A 22,460-nucleotide genomic window follows, 5' to 3' on the forward strand; every position below is an offset into this window, starting at 1 on the left:
GTTAAAGTGAACAGTACCGTGGACTTTTCGTTAAAATTCCCTTATTAAAATGGTTTCATAATGATGAGACTACAAGGACTTGTAATTCATGTAATTAAGATTTAAGAATGTTGGTTAAGCATATTAAGCCGGGGATATTTTTCTACTAAAATTATTAGAAACGTTTTTGATAATCTAAAAGTACTTTTGGTTATTTTTAGGGATGTGATATCCACACATCATTTATTACTTCTCACACACCCTTCTAATTTTTGGTTGTCGGATCGGATGAATTGAAAAAGATCAACGGACAGAAATTAACTAAGGATGTGTGAGAAGTAAAATAAGGTGTGTGGATAGCACACCCCTATTTTTAAAGAACTTTCAAACATATCCATAATTTAAACAAGGGAAGTGTTATTGGCACTCCTACATGTTTCACAATTATATTTTTCTTTCCTAATATAGCAAGTTTGGAGTGTAGAATAAGATTTTTGGAATGTTAATAATAATTCCTTTTAAACAATTCAAACTTGAAATAGAGGTGGAATGGGAGAAGTTTTTCAGTATGTCAGGAATACGGTTCGATACATCAAGTGTCATCATATAATTGGTTAAAAGTTTTATTTTTATTTTTTATGTTCAAACCAATTTTATTGTTACACTTTCTGTATCAAACTGCATTTCCGTCACACTGAAAAATCTCTGATTAAATAGACAGATTGTCCTAACCTAGAGGACAATTATATTACTGAATCCTATGAAAGAGTGGATACATTGTCTCATCGTAATTAATCCAGGGTTCACACTTCAACAATGAAACAAAAAATAATAAAAAATATCAAATTACGCGCGTATTTAACCCAAACGAACCTGAAAACAGATATTCCCTATCTGCGTGGGGCTTCTCTCTAAAAGGATAAGACTCACTCTCACCTCGCTGAGACTTCGAAAGCTTCAAACTTTCACACAAAAAGCTTCTCTCGACCTTCAATGGCGCTGGGGTTTCATCTGAATTAGAACCTCTCTCGCCGACTACCTACCAGTTAAAATGAACTTCTCGGTAACTTTTCGAGGGAATTTTGTTCCCTTATCGCAGTGCAGCTCTTGCTGCGATCTTCGTTTTCAGCCTTACTTCGCTTCCGAAACTGGTTCATGGAGGAAACGGCACCGTCACAGAAGCAGCTTGAAGCTCCAGGTTTCAAGGTAAGGTTTTCTAAACTCTCACCAAATTATTATTGTTCTTTTTGTTGTTGTTTGGAGTTTGATTGTGGTGGTTAATTTAGAATTTTGAGGAAGCGAGAGGTTGTTTGTAGAGTGAGTGAGACGGAGACCGAACCGGATAGCAATAACGATGAGGTGCAATTTCAAGTTTTTAATTTCGTTAAATTTTGATGTTAATTTCTGTACATTTTTTTTTCTCAATTCTTATTCATTTCGACATGGTAGGAAAAAGGACATGGAAATGAAGGGGGAGATTGTGATGCTGCCGTCCATCACGATTCGCAGCCGGTAGTTGCAGACCAAGCAAACAATGATGCCGAAACTAAGGCTCAATTTGGGGTCCAGGTAATGTCAGTCAATTGAAAAAATTTATTTTCCCTTACATTTCGGACTTTTGTGATGTACTTAGTAATACAAATTGTTTTCTTTGTTGTTTCTCATGATGGAGGTAGTAGTATGAATAACCATTCACTAGTTATACATGAAAATATTGTCCCGTGGAGTTCAGTATGAAATTCCGTCACGAACGTTATATTTGGGCAACTTTTCCATTAGATATCAAATCCCCTAACAGGGGTATTGCAAAATAGCTCTGTTGACACTTATTGTGCTAAGGTTGTGTTTATGACAGGAGGCTGAAAATGTAGAAGTTTCAAGTGGATCGCCTCTTCCAGGTGTGAAGGTGATTATGAAGTTCTTTGATGTTTCTAAGACACCTTTTTTTTATATCTTCTCTTCTTTTTAACACCCTCTTCTTAATAATTTCTTGAACAGCCACAACTGGGTGAATCCATGCGGATTCCAAAGGAAACAGTCGATATTCTGAAGAACCAAGTTTTCGGCTTTGATACCTTTTTCGTGACAGGCCAGGATCCATATGAGGTGAATTGACTGATTGCATTTCATTTTACTTTTTATGTCTTTGTCAATTTCTTCACTGGAAAGAAGTGAAGAAAACATAGGGAATGGCAATGAGTGTATAACCTCAGTTGTTGGGTATTGGGTAAAGTTCCTTTCAATATTCCAATGGAGCGTATGAATTTATGCACGCTTATTTGTGGACTTAAAACTATCCTTCAAAGAGTAATTGAGAAAATACTGATAGTATCAAACCATTGGAATGGTAAGATATGCTTTCTAGCCTGCCTGGTTGAAAGTCTCTGATTTTGTGTTACCTCTGCCAGAGTGGAGTATTGTTTAAAGGAAACCTGCGAGGAGTGCCAGCTAAAAGTTACGAAAAGATATCAAAGAGACTGCAGGTATCTATTTCTATACTTCATTTCACAGTATAAACATATGATTGATTCCCTATTAACATCTGCACAATCTGTTTGTAGGAAAAGTTTGGGGATGAATATAAGCTTTTCCTCCTAGTCAATCCTGAGGATGATCAACCGGTGGCAGTTGTAGTTCCACAAAGGATATTACAGCCAGAGTCAACTGGTGATTCTTTAGCTAATTAGCTCCTGCCCTGTTACGGGATTTCTGTGGAAGTTGTAGGCAGAAATCAATCTCTAAAGCTTATGATTTGTTCCGATGATGGATTTGGTGTCAATCTTGCAGCCGTCCCAGAGTGGTTTGCAGCTGGTGCTTTTGGATTGGTCACATTGTTTACCCTACTTCTTCGAAATGTTCCTGAATTGCAGTCCAATTTACTGTATGTAATTTGCTTTTGCTGTATATTCATTATATTAAATAGATAGATAGTAATGCACACTCATGATAATATGTCCCAGGTCAGCTTTTGATAATCCTGAGCTGTTGAAGAATGGTTTACCTGGAGCCCTTGTGACTGCAGCTGTTTTGGGCGTGCATGAACTCGGCCATGTTTTAGTTGCAAATAGCACTGGAGTTGTGCTTGGAGTGCCATACTTTATCCCCAGTTGGCAGGTGAATTTCATATGAAGAAAGTGCCCCCAACCCCCTATTTTTATAAGACGACTGGACATGAATAAATCTGCGTTTCCATATACTAAGTAATTATCTGTGTATATCTGCACACCAGTACCTTTACTTTCCATATAGGCTGGTTGTTGTGAATTTTATTTGTCACTAGTTTTTTTACGATCTTGTCACGAGTTGAAAGAACTGGTAGGAGAAGTACAGACATTATAATCTAACTTATATCTTGCTTCTCATGAGGCAGGCATTCTTGCTTCTACGTGTGCATACTGGTTTAGTTTGATTTTCTTCTGCTAAAACACAGACAAATTGTGATGAACTGTTTGCTGGCAGATAGGCTCTTTCGGTACAATTACAAGAATTGTGAATATTGTACCCAAGCGTGAAAATCTTCTGAAAGTTGCGGCGGCAGGACCCTTGGCTGGATTTTCCTTGGGATTTGTCCTGCTGCTTTTAGGATTCTTCTTACCACCTAGCGATGGCATTGGTGTTGTTGTCGACGCTTCTGTATTTCACGAGTCTTTTCTTATTGGGGGTACTGGTAAGCACTTCACCTTAGAAATGTAGTTCATGCTTAAACTTTGTGTGCATATGTTGACTGTAACATTCATTTCTTTTACAGCAAAGCTTCTTGTCGGTGACGCGCTAAAGGAAGGCACTCCCATATCTCTTAACCCTCTCTTGTTATGGGCGTGGGCTGGACTCGTTATCAACGCTATTAACAGCATTCCGGCTGGAGAGCTTGACGGGGGCAGAATTTCGTTTGCCATTTGGGGAAGAAAGGTATGCAATTCGAAGTTCGTCATGACTTAAACCGGCAGCTTGAAGGTCGGAAATCTGTACTGATCAATCGTTTTCCATACAACAGGCTGCAACTCGCATCACGGGTGCTTCAATCGCGCTGCTCGGATTATCATCCCTGGTCAGTGACGTTGCATTTTATTGGGTAGTTTTGATATTCATCTTACAGAGAGGGCCGATTGCTCCACTCTACGAGGAGATCACAGATCCTGACGACAAGTACGTTGGCCTCGGCGTATTAGTTTTGTTCTTGGGATTGCTGGTATGCTTACCATACCCCTTTCCCTTCGTAGACGAAATCATGACAAGTTTCTAAGGGAAGCGGCTCATGCATACATACTGGAATCAGATACTAGTCGATACATACGTCGTCGTTCAATAGCATGGATTGTTCACCATATATGAATAACAATCTGCCGGCATATTTCTATTAATAAAAATGAAGTTATTTTTTAGTTCTTTTATTTATGATGTATGATCAACATTGGATAATCAAAGAGGGAGGATTAGTATAGAACGAATTTACAGTCATCTGGTATTCGGGTTCAATATGACTTGTGTGGAGAAAAGAACAATCAGCCTATATGTTTCTATTAATTAGACATTTCTGCTTTAATTTTTTTCATTAGGTTTAATTTGAGGTTGGTGGCTCTTATAGAATTCAGGCAATCTTTACTTGTGAGTTATGAGGAGGACTTCGGTGGGAGAGAGGAAGAAGTCAGAGAGGTATGAGGTTTATGTGTAAGGAAGAGAACGATGAGGACGACATTATATTAGAGTCAACTAATGTTAATCGGTTGCTCATCACAAGACACAATAATTTTTATAAGATCAAGAAAACATTTCAAACAAAACAATTAGATTCATCCTAATTTAAAATTTTGACTTCACCGCTACGAACTTGTTTCATATGCAAGTTGCGCTTCCAATGAGATCTCTATTCGCAACCCGCGAATATCAAGAAAAAAAAAACTGCAATCGTACTTGAAAAACTGCTGCCTAAATTCTGGTAATGTGATCGTCAAATTGTCAGTGCCAATGTGTGGATGGTATTTCTGGTGTGCACTGTTTTGCATGAAACAAAATAACAAAAACATGCCATTCAAGAGATTGAAAAATGTTTCCACTTTTTTGGATGTTGGCACTTAAACTCGTAAAGTTGTAATTTTTTTTGGGTGAACACTCGTATAGTTTCACTTGTCTCGTAAATTGTGCTGAATGACGCCGATACTACGGGACCACAAGCAAATGTACGTCAATTCTGAAATGATAATGTTAAAGAGATTTTTAAAATGAATTTTAAAATTAAATAATATATCACTAATAAAGAATAAACACGTAATCAATATTTAAGTAATAATCTAATCGTCAACATCCACATCATAATGAGACTGAATTATTTCTCAGAAATGATTCGTTGCAAGCTCTTAGAATTCTATACTTAAAATTGGCACAATTCACATTATAAATTACTTCATAAAGATTGCTTTTACAAAACAAATCAATAAATATGATAAAACAAGGGAAGTGTTATTGGCACTCCAAAAATCTAATTCTACACTCCTCATAAGTGTATTTTTCTTTCCAAATATAGAAAGTTTGGAGTGTAGAATGATATTTTTGAAGTGCCAATAACAACTCTCTAAAACAAAAGAGAAGATTGAGTTTTGCATTCTTCTACCCTTCCACTTTTGTATTTATCTCTTGATTCGTTTTTTTTAATTTACTCAATTTTATGATTGAAAACAAAAGAGAAAAATGCAAGAGATAAAAAAAAGAGTGCGAATATCAAATCTACAATTTGAGTGATTATATTTCAAGATTGTTCTTTTGGCTGATATACTCAAGATTCCAAATAGAGTAAATTTTTTTATGCTTTTATTAAACCATCGTCCGTACGAACTTGTTTCATGTGCAAGTTGCGCTTCCAAAGAGATCTATTCGCAACCCGCGAATATCAAGAAAAAAAAAAAACTGCAATCGTACTTGAAAAACCGCTGCCTAAATTCTGGTAAAGTGATCGTCAAATTGTCAGTGCCAATGTGTGGATGGTATTTCGGGCGCGGACTGTTTTGCACGAACCAAAATAAAAAAACATGCCATTCAAGAGCTTGAAAAACGTTTCCACTTTTTTGGATGTCGGCACTGAAACTCGTAAAGTTTTTTGTTTTGGGTGAACACTCGTAACGTTTCACTTGACTACCAAACTCTCATTGATTGTGCTGAATGACGCCGATACTACGGGACCACAAACAAATCAAGGTCAATTCTGAAACGATTAGATTAAAATTTTAAAATGAAATTTTAAATTAAATAATGTGTTATTAATAAACAATAAACACGTAATTAACGTTTAAGTAATAATCTAATAGTCAACATCCACATCATAATGAGATTGAATTCTTTCTCAAAAATGATTCGTTGCAAGCTCTTAGAACTCTATACTTAAAATTGGAACAATTCACATTATAAATTGCTTCATAAAGATTGCTTTTACAAAACAAAGCAATAAATATGATAAAACAAAAGAGAAGATTGATTTTTACATTCTTCTACCCTTCCACTTTTGTATTTATCTCTTGATTCGTTTTTTTAATTTACTCACTTTTACATTTGAAAACAAAAGAAAAAAAATGCAAGACCAAAAAAAAAAAAAAAAAAAAAAAGAGGGCAAAAATCAAATCTATAAAAGATATGACAAGGGCAATTTCAGTGATTATATTTCAACACTGTTCTTTTGGCTGATATTACTCAAGATTCCAAATAGAGTGAATTTTTTTTTAATGCTTTTATTAAACCATCGTCCGTGCGATTTAAGCTTATTACTTTTTTTAGTAAAAAAAAAAAAAATTGAGTGTTATGACGCAATTGTAGAAACTATTCCGAGTAATGTTATATTTATTATATTTTTTTATACCGTATTTGTTCACTTTTTTAATAGAAATATGACCCATCAACACATGTGGATCTCGTCTCTATTAAAAAAAGATACAAATATGGTATGAAAAATATGATAAGAGTATTATTTGTGTTTGCTTTGGTAAGGTTTCTCCTATTTAGTATTTTCTTAGGTAAGATTCTTCCATGTCCTAGCAAATATCTTCCTACAATATTTGGAAGTGACTTGGATACCCAAGGAATATGAATCTCACTTGGCACTTAATGCACAATCTATTACAAAATGTTTCTTTTTATTTTTTTATTTTTTTTAACAAACGATATTATCTACACTAAGGAAGTGGGGGAGTGGGCTAAGCCTTACAATGGGCTAGCAATAATGTAGTTCAAATTTGCATTTGTCGAGAATCGAACTTAAGACCTATTACTTACAAATGTATGTGTGTGTCATTGTAAACACATTTTACATGTGACCAAAATTATAAAGTTTTGAATAAATTTTTGCAAGGAGCGATATTTACCTCTACAACGAATATTATAAATTGCATTATATTCCTTTTTCTGTATAATACTCAGATGTTGCATTATGCTTATATAGGGGGAGTTTGTTGCATTGGACTATTTCGGACTGGACTAGTTTCACAGACTAAACTGGATTGGCTTAGAATTGACTAAGCTTGACAAATTTAGTGAAGCGTTTAGTGTAGCGTCGGACTAAGAAACAAGATAATTAACAAACTATATATGATACTATTTAATCCATATCTTTTTAACGCTTTATTATTAGTTTTTTTTTTCCTTTCTAGAAACCTCTTCCTCTCTCCCTCCCATCTCCTCTCCCTCCTTTTCTCTGTCCAACTCTAAAACTTGGAGAGCTCTAGAATGCACAGCAAAACAAATCCCGTTTGAAATCCAGATTGAATCCCTGTCGAAACTGGAAGATCAAGATGAAAAACTCAGAAGATGAAGACAAAAACCAAACTCGATTGTCTACATGTTGGATCTCGTTTGAAACCCAGATCGAATCCCTCTAATTCCTCAAAATCACAGCCTCCTCCTTCCGTAACCACCACCACACCCTTCTCCCAGGTAACTCCCACAACAATCCAGGTCACTGATGACAAGAACAACCAATCCTCATCACCCTTGTCCGACTTTCTGGGTTCGAATTCAAAAGCCATCGATTGAAGAAAGTTGAGATTCCACCATAAAACCGATTGGCAATATAGGGAGTTACCTCTTATAAGCCCATGTAAGGTCCCTCCTCCCATCAATGTGAGACTCATTCTCAACACGCTCCTTCACGTGTGGCAAATTTTCAAGCCTAACACGTGGACAACACAACTGGATGAAGTGGAGCGCGTGTGGCCATTTAGCTTTACACGTGGGACCTGCTCTGATACCATGAAGAAAGTTGAGGTTCCACTATAAAACCAATTGGCAATATAAGGAGTAACCTCTTATAAGTCCATACAAGATCTCTCTTCCCATCAATGTGAGACTCATTCTCAACATCGCCTTAAAATCGCTTATGCAACAGATGCTAAAAAACGACGAGGATGGCGAGGCGCTCAAGATCTTGCAGCGCTTGGTCGCGATGCAACCCTCCGCCATCGAGTGGATGTTCATGATGGAGAGGGTTCTCACTGAAAGGAGAAAAACGATGGGGAAGATGAACATGGAATTGTAATCCCAACCTTTTCACATGGTAATAGTAGTGAGACATTTAGCGAAGGTGAGTCCAACTTAATCTCATTAAACTGCTTTTAACCGCGCCAAATAAGGAATTAGGACAGTAACTAAGCTAATCCTACTATTCCTGCCTAAAAAGGCCAGACAAACGCGGCCTAATCGCTCTACTTACCCACCCAAAAAATCTTAGCTACAAAATCTAACGTTAAGGGAAAAGATTTACCATTAAAGTTTTACCAAAAATTCTAATATTAAAAAAAATAAATAAAATTGAATAACAGTTAAGGAGAAAAGATAAATAAGGACAAAGAGACTGTTACATGCATACACATTTCTGGGAACTTTTGACCAGTTTTCAATAGTTCCACCACCCCATTTTCACAGGGAGCACACCCCAAGAGCACCGCTAGAAACACAGAGTGAGTACCGGCGCCGGTCCATATTTCCGGTTTCCCTTTCGATAATGCTAGCCCTCTGCTTCTCCCAGCGCCTGGTGCCGCCGAGTCGCCGGCTGTCTCGGGTTCCGGTCATCGGCATTTCGAGTAGAAACTCGAGCTCACTTTCATGCGTCCCGTTAACGAAATGCTGCGCTCTCTCGAATCAATCGTTAGGTAATTTAACATTTTCTCAGCTTTATGTATACTGTTTGGTTGCTAAGAAAATACGGGAAAAAGGAAAGAAGTATAACAGTTGAGTTTCATGTATTCGATCGTTTGTGGTCCCGTTTTCATATAATCACCTCATTTAAGCAAATTATTTGATTTAAGCTCAAGTTAGTTGGTGCTTAATTTTGGTTTAATTCTAGCGATTAGAACTTGTAATTCAATGTTATTTGTTTTATACGTGCAATTCATATGGATTAATGTTATTATTTTCAAATATTTTCTTTTAACATCAAGAACATAAACTTTTAAGTTTTTTAAGTTTAGATTTTTTTCTTCTAATTTTTCAGTTACTGATGCAAGCAAGTTTCTGGAAGCTTCAAAGAATGGAAATTTGGTTCCTCTTTACAAATGCATTTTCTCTGACCAGCTCACTCCGGTTCTTGCATATCGATGCTTGGTTAACGAGGACGATCGAGAGGCTCCAAGCTTTCTGTTTGAATCAGTTGAGCAAAACTTGCAGGTTTCAATCAAACTCTGCTAAATATGCTTTGATACTTGCTGGTTTTGAATTGACGGGTCTATTAGTTTTGTACATCGTAATTTCGTGTTGCATTGATTGTATTAGGGGCGCTTCAGCGTTGTTGGAGCTCAACCAACGATGGAAATCGTGGCAAAAGAAAATAAGGTGACGATAATGGATCATGAAGAAGGGCGCATGACTGAGGAGTTCGTCGAGGATCCGATGGTTATTCCCAGAAGAATCTCGGAGGGTTGGTGTCCTAGTCCTCTACTTATTGATGACCTTCCTGATGCGTTTTGTGGTAAGAGAAGTGAAGGTCCAAGTTACGTTCTTTTATGACAATATCTTGCTAAATACGCTGCGACGAAGATGTTTTCTGCTAGATTGTATGGTGCTTGTAGTTCCAAATTGGTTTCCTAGATTTCCTATGCCCAAGCTGACATGGTTCTCTGGTGTGTTTGTGTTTTCGTTTTGCCGCGAACAATTTACGCAGATTTGACATTGGATGCGTTGCAGAAATTACATTGGTTGTCAATTTAGACTGAGTAAATAACTTTCTGATAATCCGTTTTGCACAGGTGGCTGGGTAGGTTATTTTACGTATGATACAGTTCGGTATGTGGAGAAAAGAAGACTGCCATTCTCAAAGGCCCCCAAGGATGACAGGAATCTTCCGGACATACATTTAGGGCTCTATGATGAGGTCATAGTGTTTGATCATGTGGAGAAGGTACTCTTCTTTCGATCTTCTCACACGTCAAACTGTGAATCATCTTGAATGTACTAGGTTATAACTTTGGTGTGTAAATATAGTATATGCTTTCTCTTCACAAATGACTGCGTTATGCAGAAAGGTTCCCGGCATTCTGTTCTTAACAAAAAGGAAAGGAAGTAAAATCCTCTGACTCGGTTATGGTTGAGGTTCTTACGAGCTTTTGTTAATCTATCATCTCAGAGAGTTTATGTGATTCATTGGGTGAGGTTAGAACGGTACTTCTCGGTTGAGGAAGCTTATACAGATGGAGTGAAACGTTTGGAGGATTTAGTGGCTAGAGTGCACGATGTCGACCTGTGAGTAACTCTTATACTTGCTTAAAGTTCCATTCAGCGCATATTGATTTGATTGTCTGTTGTTAGCCCAAGGCTATCTCCAGGATCGATGAATCTACATACTTGCCAATTCGGTCCTCCGCTAAAGAATTCAAGCATGACAAGTGAGGAATACAAGGACAAAGTTAAACAAGCAAAAGAACATATACTTGCAGGGGATATTTTCCAGATTGTATTAAGTCAGAGATTTGAACGTCGAACGTTTGCCGACCCGTTTGAAGTTTATAGAGCCTTGAGGACTGTAAATCCCAGCCCATATTTGACTTACTTGCAGGTTTGTGAGTGTTTTCGTTGGAGTTTTGTTAACCCTTTTTTGGTATGGCCAATATCTGTTCCTTTTTTGTTGGTCAAAACTATGGTGATCAGGATTGCAGTTTCCAAGTAGGATTGGCTTTAAGAATCATAGAACGCCACTATGCTCGGTTTTGCGTCAAAATTTCTGTTAGTTTTAAGTACTCTATATCTTTTTTTATATTTTTTTTCCAAGTCTTCCTCTACCTCTTTTGCCTTGGGCATCTATCTCATAATCACATCTTCTAAATAGATAATTTGTAGGTTTTCTATTCACGTCTCCGGACTATCTTAACAATTTTCTCTCATCTTATCTTCAATTGCGGTCACTCCTACTTTAACTCAAGTATCCTTATTCTTAATCCTATATTTTCTCGCGTGCACAGGCTCGAGGGTGCATCCTGGTTGCTTCAAGTCCAGAAATTCTTATGACTCTGAAGAAGGTAAATATGACCAGTAGTTTCTGTACTAACTTTTCCTTAACTTCTTTGAGTTCATATATAGGTGCGTAAAATTTAGATTTAATTAATAGATCATTAGCTACTTTTACTTGATGATAATTATAACGTTACAAACAGAAAAAGATCGTGAATCGGCCGTTAGCTGGAACTGTTAGAAGAGGGAAGACCGTCGAGGAAGATAAAAAGTTAGAACAGCAGCTCCTTGACGATGAAAAGCAATGTGCAGAACACATCATGCTGGTTGATCTGGGTCGAAATGACGTCGGAAAGGTTTGTCTTGAACAATTACCAAATAGTGTGGACATTAATATGCATAACACATCACGCTGGATGATTCTTATGAGTTTCAGTAGATAAGCTTGTTCTGGTGATGTGGTTTGTTTGATATAGGTCTCCAAATACGGTTCTGTGAAGGTGGATACATTGATGAACGTTGAACGGTATTCCCACGTAATGCACATAAGCTCCACGGTGAGAATCTCCGGTCTGATCGAGTTTGGAGTCAGTTCACGGTTTCTAAATGTTCCGTAGTTAGAGATAATACTTAAAATCTTTGTGACGGAATGAATCTTCGGTGACAAAAGCCATCACAATTCATCTTGCAGGTTACGGGAGAGCTGCGTGATGATCTCACTTGCTGGGATGCCTTGCGAGCTGCGTTGCCCGTCGGAACTGTTAGTGGAGCACCGAAGGTTGTCAGCTAGCATTTACCTTCTTCCCTTTTGCAGTTCAACTTCAACACAATTTCATCGTCGTTTGTGATCTGATTCAGGTGAAGGCCATGGAGTTAATTGATGAACTGGAGGTAACAAGGCGTGGCCCGTACAGCGGTGGATTTGGGGGGGTTTCCTTTACAGGTGACATGGACATTGCTCTAGCTCTGAGGACCATGGTGTTTACAACAGGATCCCGTTTTGACACAATGTACTCTTACAAAGATGCCAACCGGCGCAGGGAATGGATCGCTCATCTTCAAGCTGGTGCCGGCATAGTGGCTGACAGTGACCCGGATGATGAAAACCAAGAGTGCCAGAACAAAGCTGCCGGTCTTGCTCGTGCCATCGACTTGGCGGAGGCAGCATTTGTTAAGCAATGAGAGAGAGTGTTCCTTCCAGTTGTCTATGTAATATAGTTCTCAACTCTCGAGTGCACCCACAGTGAAAGTACCATGCACACAGTTTGCAATGTATCTTTGTAGACAGTTCAGTAGCCATAGTAAAAAACAGCTTGGTTATCGAAGCCTCGTGCCAAATCTGCTTGGATAGCCTTCAAGATGACGATGAACATCTGGGAACACTAAGCCGAGAAATAACTCACAACTATGGTGAATGCAGTGTAAAACAAAATGCAGAAACAAAACCAGAAACTCTCTTGGGATTCAATTTTTCAACTTCATAGCCAATCTTTCTGTCTTAAATCCGGGCGGCAGAGTAATCGACCACTTGAGCAGTAGGTTCCCTCCTTACCCTATAACTTGTAAGTAGAAACCAATCAAACTTTGGGGAAGACAACATCAGAATGTTTCTCAGCAGAAATGCAGAAACCTGACTTCTCTTAGAGACCTAAAACTAGTTCAACAATCATTCTACACAATTACAGACTCCAAGGGGCCTGAAACTCACTCCGAAAACAACTCTCGTGCACCGGGATCACGAAGCCAATCATGCACTGGCCGCGATGGGCCAAACGGAGCAGCCCAACGACCACGACGGCATCGAGTTCTGGTCAAACCCCGACCGCACCAGTTGATTCACCAAACAAAGCGAGTACATAAAGTTGTGGTGTTGCCGGTGGTTCGTGCTCAATCAAGGCAAGCTTTTCTGGTTCAAGGACTCCGCCGTCACCCGCGGCTCCAGGCCAAGTGGCGTGATTGGCTTCGTGATCCCGGTGCACGAGAGTTTACTATCCAAAGCCAATCACGCACTGCCATGCCACCACCGTGGCAGCCCAGGAACTCCGATCCCAAATCGACTTGTAACAACAGTAAAAAGAACCCCAATTGACATTAATCAACTCAAATCAGATCAAATTTACCCCCACTTCAACCACTTTAAACACTCAATTCAACTAAATCATAAAATTCCGACAAACCCTAGCAATAAAGCATCTTAATTTAACAACTAGACAAAAAACCCAAAATCCAAAAACGGAAAGCAATTCAATTTCAGTCGAAATCTAATCGTTACCAAACAAAGAGAAACTTTAAATTGCTGCGAATTCGAAAACACAATACGATCTGAATACATTTACAGAAGAAAAACAGAAAAGTGTCACTGAATATTTATGCACGAGCAAAAATACAAGGAGCGGAGCTCCACCACCACTCACCTACAGTAGTAATTATATGACCAAATTGCCCCCTCCACTCCACCCTCTCACTTCTTGCTATCGTAATCGACGACCTCGGAGTCGGTGACGGACCTCGAATGCTGCACTATGGACCGTCCGATCGAGTTGATCCAGTCCTCCTTCTCCTTCTCCGAGTCGGCGATGAAGTACATCGTCTCCGAGCGCGTCGACAGCTCGAACGCGTACTGCTTGTTGAGGACGTCTTCGGCTCCCTTCACTGTGAGGCAAGACGCCACCGGGATCACGCCACGTGGTCTGGAGCCGCGGTTGACGGCGGAGTCCATGAACCAGAAAAGCTTGCCTTGCTTGAGGACGAACCACCGGCGACGCCACGTCTTTATGTACTCGCCTTGTTTAGTCAACCAACCGGTGCGTTCGGGGTTTGACCAGAACTCGATGCCGTCGTAGTCATTGGGTTGCACCGTCTGGCCCATCGCGGCCCGCCATAGGCTCGCCATCGGAGTTCGGGTCGAATTCGGGTTTTTTTCCAGAGCGTTCAACTGAATCTCGTCTCTTGCAGAACGCGTAACGGAAGGAAAGGTTAATAATAAATATATAAATAAAAATCTATCTGTTACACGGCAATGATTTAGGATATTTTCTCATTTTTAATTGATTTTTTTTTCTATTCATATTTTATTTTTTGGGGAAATATTGTGAAATTTGGTAATTAGGAAAATATAAGTTGGTGAATAAGTTGATGATGACATTGGACTGTTAGGTTATTAGGTGTAAGATTGTACCATTAATTAATGATAATTAAGTTTATATGCTAAAAAAATAATTTAAAAACTTAATTCGATACACTAAGTATCATAATATAAACAGTTAAAATATTTAATTATTTGTATTATGATATTTTATATATTGGGTTTCCTCGGTCGGCACACAAAAAATATCTCCCAAAAAAAGGAGAGGGTAACTGTAAGCTTTGTCCTAATCTTGAATATGTTTCCATGCATATGATGTAACACCTATAAAAGTATCATGTATTCCTTGGTGATTAAGAAAAGAAGAAGAAAAATAGAATATGGCTTCCTTTTTGCTACTCCACCTCCACCTGTCCATGTATTTATGTGTGATGAGATACAGCTCACATTATTTTATTGGCTTTTTATGTGTAACGCATATTAGTATATCTCTCGTCACGTGATGAGAAAGATGCTAATAGTAGGAATAATTTCACAAAATTGAACACTCAGGTATTTATCTGATTCTCAAAATTCATCAGCTTATAACTAACATCTTACATTTTCTTAAGCTGCTTATTCATAAGTAAACTATCATTTGGCTACTGATTTTCGGTCTCTCTCGACGGATTTCTACACCGATCAACGCATTTTGTATACGATGCAGCTCCCCGGTGACATCCTACATTTTCACTCTCCGTTTTGGTGATCCTTCCGAGCACGCGAGCCCAATCTCGAGGACTGGAAGTATGCACTTCCTCACAAATGGATTCATTTCACTTATGTTCACGTAGTTTATGTTTTCTTCTCCCGCCTCTGTTTCGCCATTGATGTAGTTTGCTTCCTTTCCTTTTGCTGCAGGCGCTTTCTCTTCAATATCGGCGAGGATAGCAGGATCCACGATCTGCATTGTTCTTTCAGGTATTGCCATCTTAACAAAGTTATGGAGATTGAAACCGTCTTTGAACATTTCTTCGGTCGGTCTTCTTCCAGTGAACATTTCTAACACTAGGATCCCATAACTGTATATGTCCCCTTGTCTTGATGGTTCGCCACCAATTGCGTACTCTGTAACTCATGAAACAATCAAATTTATAAGTTCTGTGTGGACTAGATACAAATTTGGAACATTATATCTATAATATGCAAACTTTTACTATATGTAAATTAAGGGTCACTCCGATAGCCATTTTATTTTAAGGTTTTAGTTTTCTTTTACCGGTTTTTCTACCGCTTCAGTAAATAGTCCAACTAGGTAGAAATTTGAGAAGTTGTGAAGTTTTAGAAGAGTTTACCTGGAGCCGCATAGCCAATGGTTCCCGTTATTCCAACTGTGCTACTTTGATTTAGAGAGGAGTCCGCGGTAGCTGAAATGAGTCTTGCTAACCCAAAATCACCTACATGAGCATTCATGTCATCGTCAAGAAGAATGTTGCTTGGCTTCAAGTCACAGTGAATGATTGGTTGTTCACAATGGTCATGGAGATAGTACAATGCAGAAGCCACATCAACTGCAATGTTCAATCTTTGGTGAAGGCTCAAACTCCTTGATTGGTTTTCTCTGTGCAGCCACTGCTCTAAACTTCCGTCTGACATGTATTTGAAAACCAGAGCTTTGAATTCGTTGCCATTGTAATCCGTGCTGGAGAAACATGTTAAGATCTGAACGAGATTCCCGTGCCGGATATTTCTTAGTGCATCGCATTCCACCATGAAACTCTTGGAAGCTCCTTTTGTTGAAGGTTGAGGACCTTTATAGCAACTGAATTTTCTTCATTTTCAAGAATCCCCTTATATACAGAGCCAAAACTTCCTGAACCAATTAAAGCGTTTGGAATGAATCCGCTGGTAGCTCGATGAAGCGTTTCATATGAAACCTTTGAAAGGAAGTTGATTGATGAGACTGCGGATGGTGGTTTCTTTTCCTGTTTTCTCCTCCAGTAAAGTGCAAGCAAGAACGAAAGCAGGACGAGACATCCCACCACTAAAGCAATTATAAGTTTTTGTTTGCGACCAAGGATCTTTCTAGGTTCTGATCCTTTGATGGGGCATGCTGGTAGCTGAAATTCTGATACACCACCACAAAGCTTTGTATTTCCAACCAATGATATTATGCTCGTGTTTTGAAAGGCGCCTTCTTTTGGTACCTCACCCTCCAGATCATTGAAAGACAGGAAGGAAGTCTCTGTAGATTTTTTGGAATCTGTCCTGATAAGTTGTTTAGTGAAAGATTTAAACGCTGAAGACCACTCAAAGAAGCCAAAGAAAAGGTATGATTCCTCAAAAGGGATTTCCTTGCAGGTAAAGAAACTCAAGGCTCAGACAATCTCCAATACTTTTTGGAATTTCTCCAGTTAGGTTGTTTCCAGAGACGTCGAGCACATTGACATTCTTTAGCTTACCCACCCACACGGGCAGACTCCCAGTCAGTGAAGTATGTGATTAATTGAGCAGGACAGATAAGGAGGAAAGACCAATAACCTGTGGTGGTATATCTCCACTGAGGCTATTGTCTGAGATGTCCATGTACTGCAAATTTTTGCAGTTTCCGATGCTCGGGGGAATGCTTCCTTCTAATTTATTTTCTGATAAGTAGAGTTGAAACATTTTAGTGAGGTTTCCTATAGAAGGAGCGATCTGTCCTGATAATCTATTTCCATCTAAAGCCAGTATTTGCAGCTGTCGGAACTTCCCGAAAAAAGTAGGAAGGATGCCGATGAACAGGTTAGCCTGCATGCCTAAGACTATAAAATTGTTGAAGTTTTCTAATGCTGCAGGAATATTTCCAGAGATTTGATTTACTCAGAGATAGAGTTTGGTGAGTTGGGTTGAAAGATTGGCTACAGAGTTGGGTAAAACACCTCCAAAGTTGTTCAAACTCATATCAAGTATTTCCAGGTTGCTGCAATTTGTCAAGGGTGTTATAAAATACAGGTCATTAGCTGAATAACTTTCTAGGTTATTGTTGCTCAGACCGAGCCAGCGGAGATCTGGAAGATCTGCGAAACTTGCTGGAACTTGCCTCACAAAATTGTTTTCTGCGATGTCAAGTATTTGAAGCTGAGAAGCATTGGAAAATTAAGCTGGGATTGTCACTGAGAATTCGTTTCCACCAATGCCAATTTGTTGGAGATTAGGCATTTTGAGGCCAATGTCAGGTGGAATAATGCCCTCAAATTCATTATCCGTAAGTGATAAGGTATTCAAATTTCCATGCAGCTTTCCTTGAAACTGTTCTTACCATTGACAATTGACACACAGAACTAATAGATGACATGTTCTGCTGCTGTTGTGGTCAAAGAAAAGAAAAGGACAAACTGATGATCAATGTTTGAAAGAAAGAATCTGAAAGGAAAAAAAAATGAAGTTAAGTTCAATTTCAGTTGAAAATTATTCTTGTTTATTCTAATTTTCGATACAATATTCTTCGTTTCTGCGAATTCTGGAAATGTAACTAATTACTCGAACAAAAGCAGATGCTTTACGGGGCTGATTAGGGCATGATCATATGAGTTACAGAAATTGAGGTTCCAGTTAGTACATCCCTAACTAGGCATAATCCTTCTACAACACGTCCAATATCCATCCGCTCTCTCGGCAATTCTGCGGAACAAGCAACTCCTATCTTGGCCATGATAACCAAGCACTCGCTAATTCTTTGCCTTTGATCATCTTGGACATGGTTCCTATTGTTTGTGGCATTACCACAAATGCTGCTTTTTTTAACTTGAAGAAGCACTGGATCACATATTTCTTCGACGCGTTCAGGCAATGCCATCTGAACAAAGTTGTGGAGGGTCAGACCATCTTTGAACATTTCATCCGTCGGTCTCTTTCCAATAAGCATCTCCAACAGCAGGATTCCGTAGCTATACACATCTCCATATGCTGAAACCTCATTTCCCATGCCATACTCTGTAATTAAACATACGAACCATAAAGTTAATACCTTAAATAAAAAGAAGTTATTTTCTCGTACATGTCAGCAAGAGGTTGAAGCAACAATCGTACTTACCTGGGGCAGTATAGCCTATGGAGCCATTTATGACATTGGCAGTGCTTCTGTGTGAAGGAAGTGAACACGAAGCATCCTGGACGTACCTTGCTAAACCAAAATCTGCAACACGGGCAGTCATGTCGCCTTCCAAGAGAACGTTGCTGGGTTTCAAATCACAATGAACTATTGGTATGTGGCATTGGTTGTGCAAATAATTCAGAGCATTAGCCACGTCGATGGCAATGTTTACCCTCTGAATAAGGTTCAAATGCCCATGCACAATGGGTGCCCCTGGTGGTCTATGAGCTGAAAAATGCAGCCACTCTTCTAGATTTCCGTTCGTCATGAATTCATAAACCAAAGCTTTGAAATCGTTTCCTTGAAAGTCCATACTTAAACACACGGTCAGTAATTTGATAAGATTTCGGTGCCTAATGTTTTTCAAGGCTTCACATTCAGCTATGAAACTTTCTCTTGAACAATGAGCGTTGAGTACTTTCACTGCAACAATTCTTTCTTCCTGATTGATAATTCCCCTGTACACAGACCCGAAGCTACCAGCACCAATCAAATTCCGAGAAGAGAACCCATTAGTTGCTTTGAGGAGATCTCCATATGAAACTTTTAAGAGTGAGACCTCCCATGAGGAACCTAAAGTTAACTTCAATCTTGCTTTTCTTGATAGATAAAGAAGCATAAAGCTCAATGCTTTTTTGGGTGGATAAAGAATGACGCACCACAACAGTAAGATAAGTCCAATACAGCCCCCACAAGCAAATGAGATAAGAAATGTCCGCCATGGAAATATTTTGGAGTTGCATTTGGGCAATTGTAACTGAGGTATACCTCCACAAAGCCGTGTGTTTCCTTCGATATGAAGCATAGTTGTATTCTTGAAAACTCCTTCCATTGGTATTGCACCTTGAAAATCATTATATGATAGGTTCAAATTCAGCAAGAAAGGTAAGCTCCCCAAATAGTTGGGAATGCTGCCAACAAAGTTGTTACGAGAGAGGTCGATATCTTCGATCCCTCTTAGAGAACTTAAGGATCCAGGAATTGTTCCCCGCAACAAGTTTCCTCTCAGAGACAAACTCATCAAACTTATGCAACTCCCTAAGGTTTCAGGAATGCCACCAGATAATTGGTTCTCAGAAAGATCCAAGGAAGCAAGATTCACCAAAAGACCTACTTCGAAGGGAATGGAATCAGTAAGTTGGTTGCTGGATAGGTCCAACTCTAGTGACAGGGATGATAAACTCATGACTTCATGTGGAATGGGACCGCTAAGATAATTTTGGGAAAGAACCAAAGCTTGCAAATTCGTGCATTCACCGAGACTTGGCGGTATGCTTCCTACTAAGTTGTTTGACATGAGATCTAATCTGCCTAACGAAGTTAGACTGCCTACAGAAGACGGGATAGTACCTGACAGCTCGTTGTGATTCAACGACAGATCATACAGTTTACTTAGTTTCGATATTGAGCTTGGTATAGGACCCGTCAACTGGTTTGCCTCAAAGCCTAGTATCCCCAAGTTGTTGAGATTTCCGATATCAACAGGAATGCTTCCGCGCATCTGATTCCCTCCCAATCTCATTACCTCGAGCTTTGTTGAGAGATTGCTGAGAGATTCAGGTAGCACTCCTCCAAACTTATTGTCACTGATATCCAAACGCTTTAAATTGGTGCAATTTACCAGAGAAGATAGAAAATCCAAGTCACCTTCCTCATTATTTCCAAGATTGTTAGCATCCATTTCTACCCGGAACAGATTGGACATCCTTGCCAGATTAGGCACTCTTCCAGTAAACATATTGGCTGAGACGCCAAATAATGCAAGGTTGGATGCATTGGAGATTGAAACTGGTATTTGTCCACTGAATCGGTTGAAATGAAAATAAAAGGCTTCGAGGTTTGGAAAAATAGTGTGGCCCAAGCCAGAAGGAAGAGTTCCATGAAGTAGGTTTTCAAGCACCGAGATGATTGTAATAGAAGAGAGGTTGTATATAGAGGGAGGGATGGTACCATTCAAATTATTGGAACCCAAAGAAATATTTTTTAAGCTACTCAACTGGCCAAGGCTATTTGGAATACCTCCGTGCAGATTATTTTGTTGCAAAGATAGCATCTGAAGAGAAGAAAGATTTCCCAAAGAAGGTGGGATTTCCCCACTTAATCTGTTCTTGCCTAAATTAAGTACCTGAAGGTTGGACAGGAAGCCAATTTCATTATGAATCTTGCCACCGAGAATGTTATCGCCTAAGTCAAGGTAGCGGAGGTTAGAGCAACGTGATATGCTGACCGGAATATCACCCCTGAAGGAATTGTTACCAAGGCGTAATCGTTGCAGCCGGAACAAACGGCCAATTTCTGGAGGGATGCTGCTGTTGAAGCTATTGTTTTCGAGGTTTAATGTCCTGAGAAAGCTCAAGTTTCCAATGTTGGGAGATAGTTGACCTCCTAGCCGGCTTGATCGGAGGTCCAACACCGTGACTCTCTGGTGTCTGCGGCCGCAAGTAATGCCAGGCCATTCACAGAAGTGGAGGGATTCATTCCATGAGGCGAGGATGGCCATGCGATCACTCACAATTTCAGCTTTAAAGGCAAGCAAGGACAGTCTATCCACTTCATCTCCTCGCAGAGTTAAGGAGGACGAAGTGAGCATTAGGAGAAATAGTTGCATGAAAATTGACCAAACGCTAACAACAATACCTGGGAACCCCATTTAAGCCGCTAAATAAAGTTCCGGTGATGAAGCAGAAGCAGTGTTATACATGAAAGTAATTTGCAACGATTCCCGCAACTTCTTCGGTTGTTATGATTGTGTTGGATAAGAGCCGTCTCTGTCTGTGTAAGTGGCCCTCAGTGCTACAGACCAAAACAAGTTGACGCAGAGACTTCAAGTTTGATTGTGTTTGGTTAACACATCGCTTTCTTGCAATTCATTAGAAATTTCGGATGTCAGAGTCGTAGAATCAACCGGGTTTTGTCAAATAAGTGTGATGACAGAGTCAATGCAACAACCATAGAAACAAATGTTGTTGGTGGTGTAGCGCTAAAAGTTCATCAAAGTTATGTTAATTTATCAATTAATAAAGAGATGAAGTCATGGTAGTGTAAAAGAGAACCTGAAAAAAGAAGGGATAAAGTAATCATTGAGTACAGTAAAACAAGAAACACAGATTTTTACTTTTTTTTATCAATAAAAAAATTATATAAAAATCCACCGCGATGAGGTGAAACAGATACTTTGTGGAGTGAGATTCTCTAATATTTAACACTGTTATCATCATGGCTTAGGGGCCGTGACTTCCGCTCTGCAGGCTTCAACAAGTCAAGCGGTCATATTTCTACGCTTACCATTCTCCCGTTGGGAAATTCCACGGGGGCTCGCTCACCCGTCTTTTCTGTAAATTCCAATATTGCATATGGGTCCCGCCACCAACACAATAAAAAAAATAAATAAATCACAATTAAACTTGATATTTTTTTTCTCTCTCTCTGTGTCTTCCCTCTACCTGATGAAAACCAGAAGCCATGCTTCCCAAAATCCAGTTGTCACTCCTCTCTGAAATTAATAACCATGGCAGCCAAGTTGTAAAACCCCACGAAAAAAAAAATTCCCAAGATCTAAATCTCAGTCAACGTTTCTCTCTCTCCCAACATTTTGGACCCGGCTTCTCTACCCTTTCAGTTCTCATACATTTTCATCTCTTTCTATTTTGTGCGATCACGGTTAAATCACGTTAATATTTTATATTGATTTTTTTATAAAGATGTTTGGACCCAAATTTACACCATCCGTCCGTGCAATCAAGACCATTGAGTGAGTATAGCTTTCAACCGTCGGATGAAAAATGAAGATAATTTTGTTATTATTGAAAGATAATGTTATGATTTTTATCATAATAATTATCGTTTAACAAATTATCTTGATAT

The 22,460-nt window shown here is 39.1% G+C and overlaps 4 protein-coding genes and 1 pseudogene across 4 annotated transcripts; 2 read left to right on the plus strand and 3 right to left on the minus strand.

Annotated features, from left to right (window-relative positions):
- Positions 1-862: 862 nt before the first annotated feature.
- On the plus strand, positions 863-4,361 carry LOC103936513 (probable zinc metalloprotease EGY2, chloroplastic). Its single transcript, XM_009346367.3, has 12 exons — positions 863-1,185; positions 1,266-1,338; positions 1,429-1,548; positions 1,835-1,885; positions 1,978-2,085; positions 2,388-2,462; positions 2,541-2,646; positions 2,767-2,860; positions 2,940-3,093; positions 3,439-3,646; positions 3,728-3,888; positions 3,974-4,361. The coding sequence occupies exons 1-12, from the start codon at positions 1,031-1,033 to the stop codon at positions 4,220-4,222; spliced, it is 1,554 nt and encodes a 517-aa protein (XP_009344642.2). The 5' UTR covers positions 863-1,030; the 3' UTR covers positions 4,223-4,361.
- A 4,514-nt stretch (positions 4,362-8,875) lies between these two features.
- Positions 8,876-12,689, plus strand: LOC103936533 (anthranilate synthase alpha subunit 1, chloroplastic). The gene is made up of 11 exons (XM_009346387.3): positions 8,876-9,107; positions 9,449-9,621; positions 9,727-9,922; positions 10,200-10,351; positions 10,577-10,692; positions 10,759-11,005; positions 11,409-11,465; positions 11,601-11,753; positions 11,874-11,954; positions 12,089-12,175; positions 12,256-12,689. Exons 1-11 carry the CDS (start codon positions 8,960-8,962, stop codon positions 12,577-12,579), a joined length of 1,734 nt encoding a protein of 577 aa, XP_009344662.2. The 5' UTR covers positions 8,876-8,959; the 3' UTR covers positions 12,580-12,689.
- A 976-nt stretch (positions 12,690-13,665) lies between these two features.
- Positions 13,666-14,374, minus strand: LOC103936524 (pleckstrin homology domain-containing protein 1). Its single transcript, XM_009346377.3, has one exon. The coding sequence runs from the start codon at positions 14,288-14,290 to the stop codon at positions 13,859-13,861; it is 432 nt and encodes a 143-aa protein (XP_009344652.3). The 5' UTR covers positions 14,291-14,374; the 3' UTR covers positions 13,666-13,858.
- A 973-nt stretch (positions 14,375-15,347) lies between these two features.
- LOC125480145 lies at positions 15,348-16,963 on the minus strand (annotated as a pseudogene).
- Positions 16,964-17,904: 941 nt separating this feature from the next.
- Positions 17,905-21,375, minus strand: LOC103937451 (probable LRR receptor-like serine/threonine-protein kinase At3g47570). The gene is made up of 2 exons (XM_048590540.1): positions 18,537-21,375; positions 17,905-18,436 (listed from the first exon to the last, which is right to left on the minus strand). Exons 1-2 carry the CDS (start codon positions 21,244-21,246, stop codon positions 18,015-18,017), a joined length of 3,132 nt encoding a protein of 1,043 aa, XP_048446497.1. The 5' UTR covers positions 21,247-21,375; the 3' UTR covers positions 17,905-18,014.
- Between the last annotated feature and the right edge of the window lie 1,085 nt (positions 21,376-22,460).

This window comes from the organism of the source record quoted next, unplaced genomic scaffold, assembly GCF_019419815.1.
Source record: "Pyrus x bretschneideri cultivar Hongxiangsu unplaced genomic scaffold, Pyrus_bretschneideri_v1 Contig32, whole genome shotgun sequence".
NCBI lineage: Eukaryota > Viridiplantae > Streptophyta > Magnoliopsida > Rosales > Rosaceae > Pyrus > Pyrus x bretschneideri.

Excerpts from the sequence above, each read along its gene's own strand:
- LOC103937451 (XM_048590540.1), bottom strand. The coding sequence starts at position 21,246 with ATGGGGTTCCCAGGTATTGTTGTTAGCGTTTGGTCAATTTTCATGCAA. Across the intron at positions 18,437-18,536 it reads CATAGGCTATACTGCCCCAG|AGTATGGCATGGGAAATGAG; the intron begins GTAAGTACGATT and ends GTTTAATTACAG.
- LOC103936533 (XM_009346387.3), top strand. The coding sequence starts at position 8,960 with ATGCTAGCCCTCTGCTTCTCCCAGCGCCTGGTGCCGCCGAGTCGCCGG. Across the intron at positions 11,466-11,600 it reads TTCTTATGACTCTGAAGAAG|AAAAAGATCGTGAATCGGCC; the intron begins GTAAATATGACC and ends CGTTACAAACAG. Across the intron at positions 12,176-12,255 it reads CTGTTAGTGGAGCACCGAAG|GTGAAGGCCATGGAGTTAAT; the intron begins GTTGTCAGCTAG and ends GATCTGATTCAG.
- LOC103936513 (XM_009346367.3), top strand. The coding sequence starts at position 1,031 with ATGAACTTCTCGGTAACTTTTCGAGGGAATTTTGTTCCCTTATCGCAG. Across the intron at positions 1,549-1,834 it reads AGGCTCAATTTGGGGTCCAG|GAGGCTGAAAATGTAGAAGT; the intron begins GTAATGTCAGTC and ends TGTTTATGACAG. Across the intron at positions 1,886-1,977 it reads CGCCTCTTCCAGGTGTGAAG|CCACAACTGGGTGAATCCAT; the intron begins GTGATTATGAAG and ends TTTCTTGAACAG.
- LOC103936524 (XM_009346377.3), bottom strand. The coding sequence starts at position 14,290 with ATGGCGAGCCTATGGCGGGCCGCGATGGGCCAGACGGTGCAACCCAAT.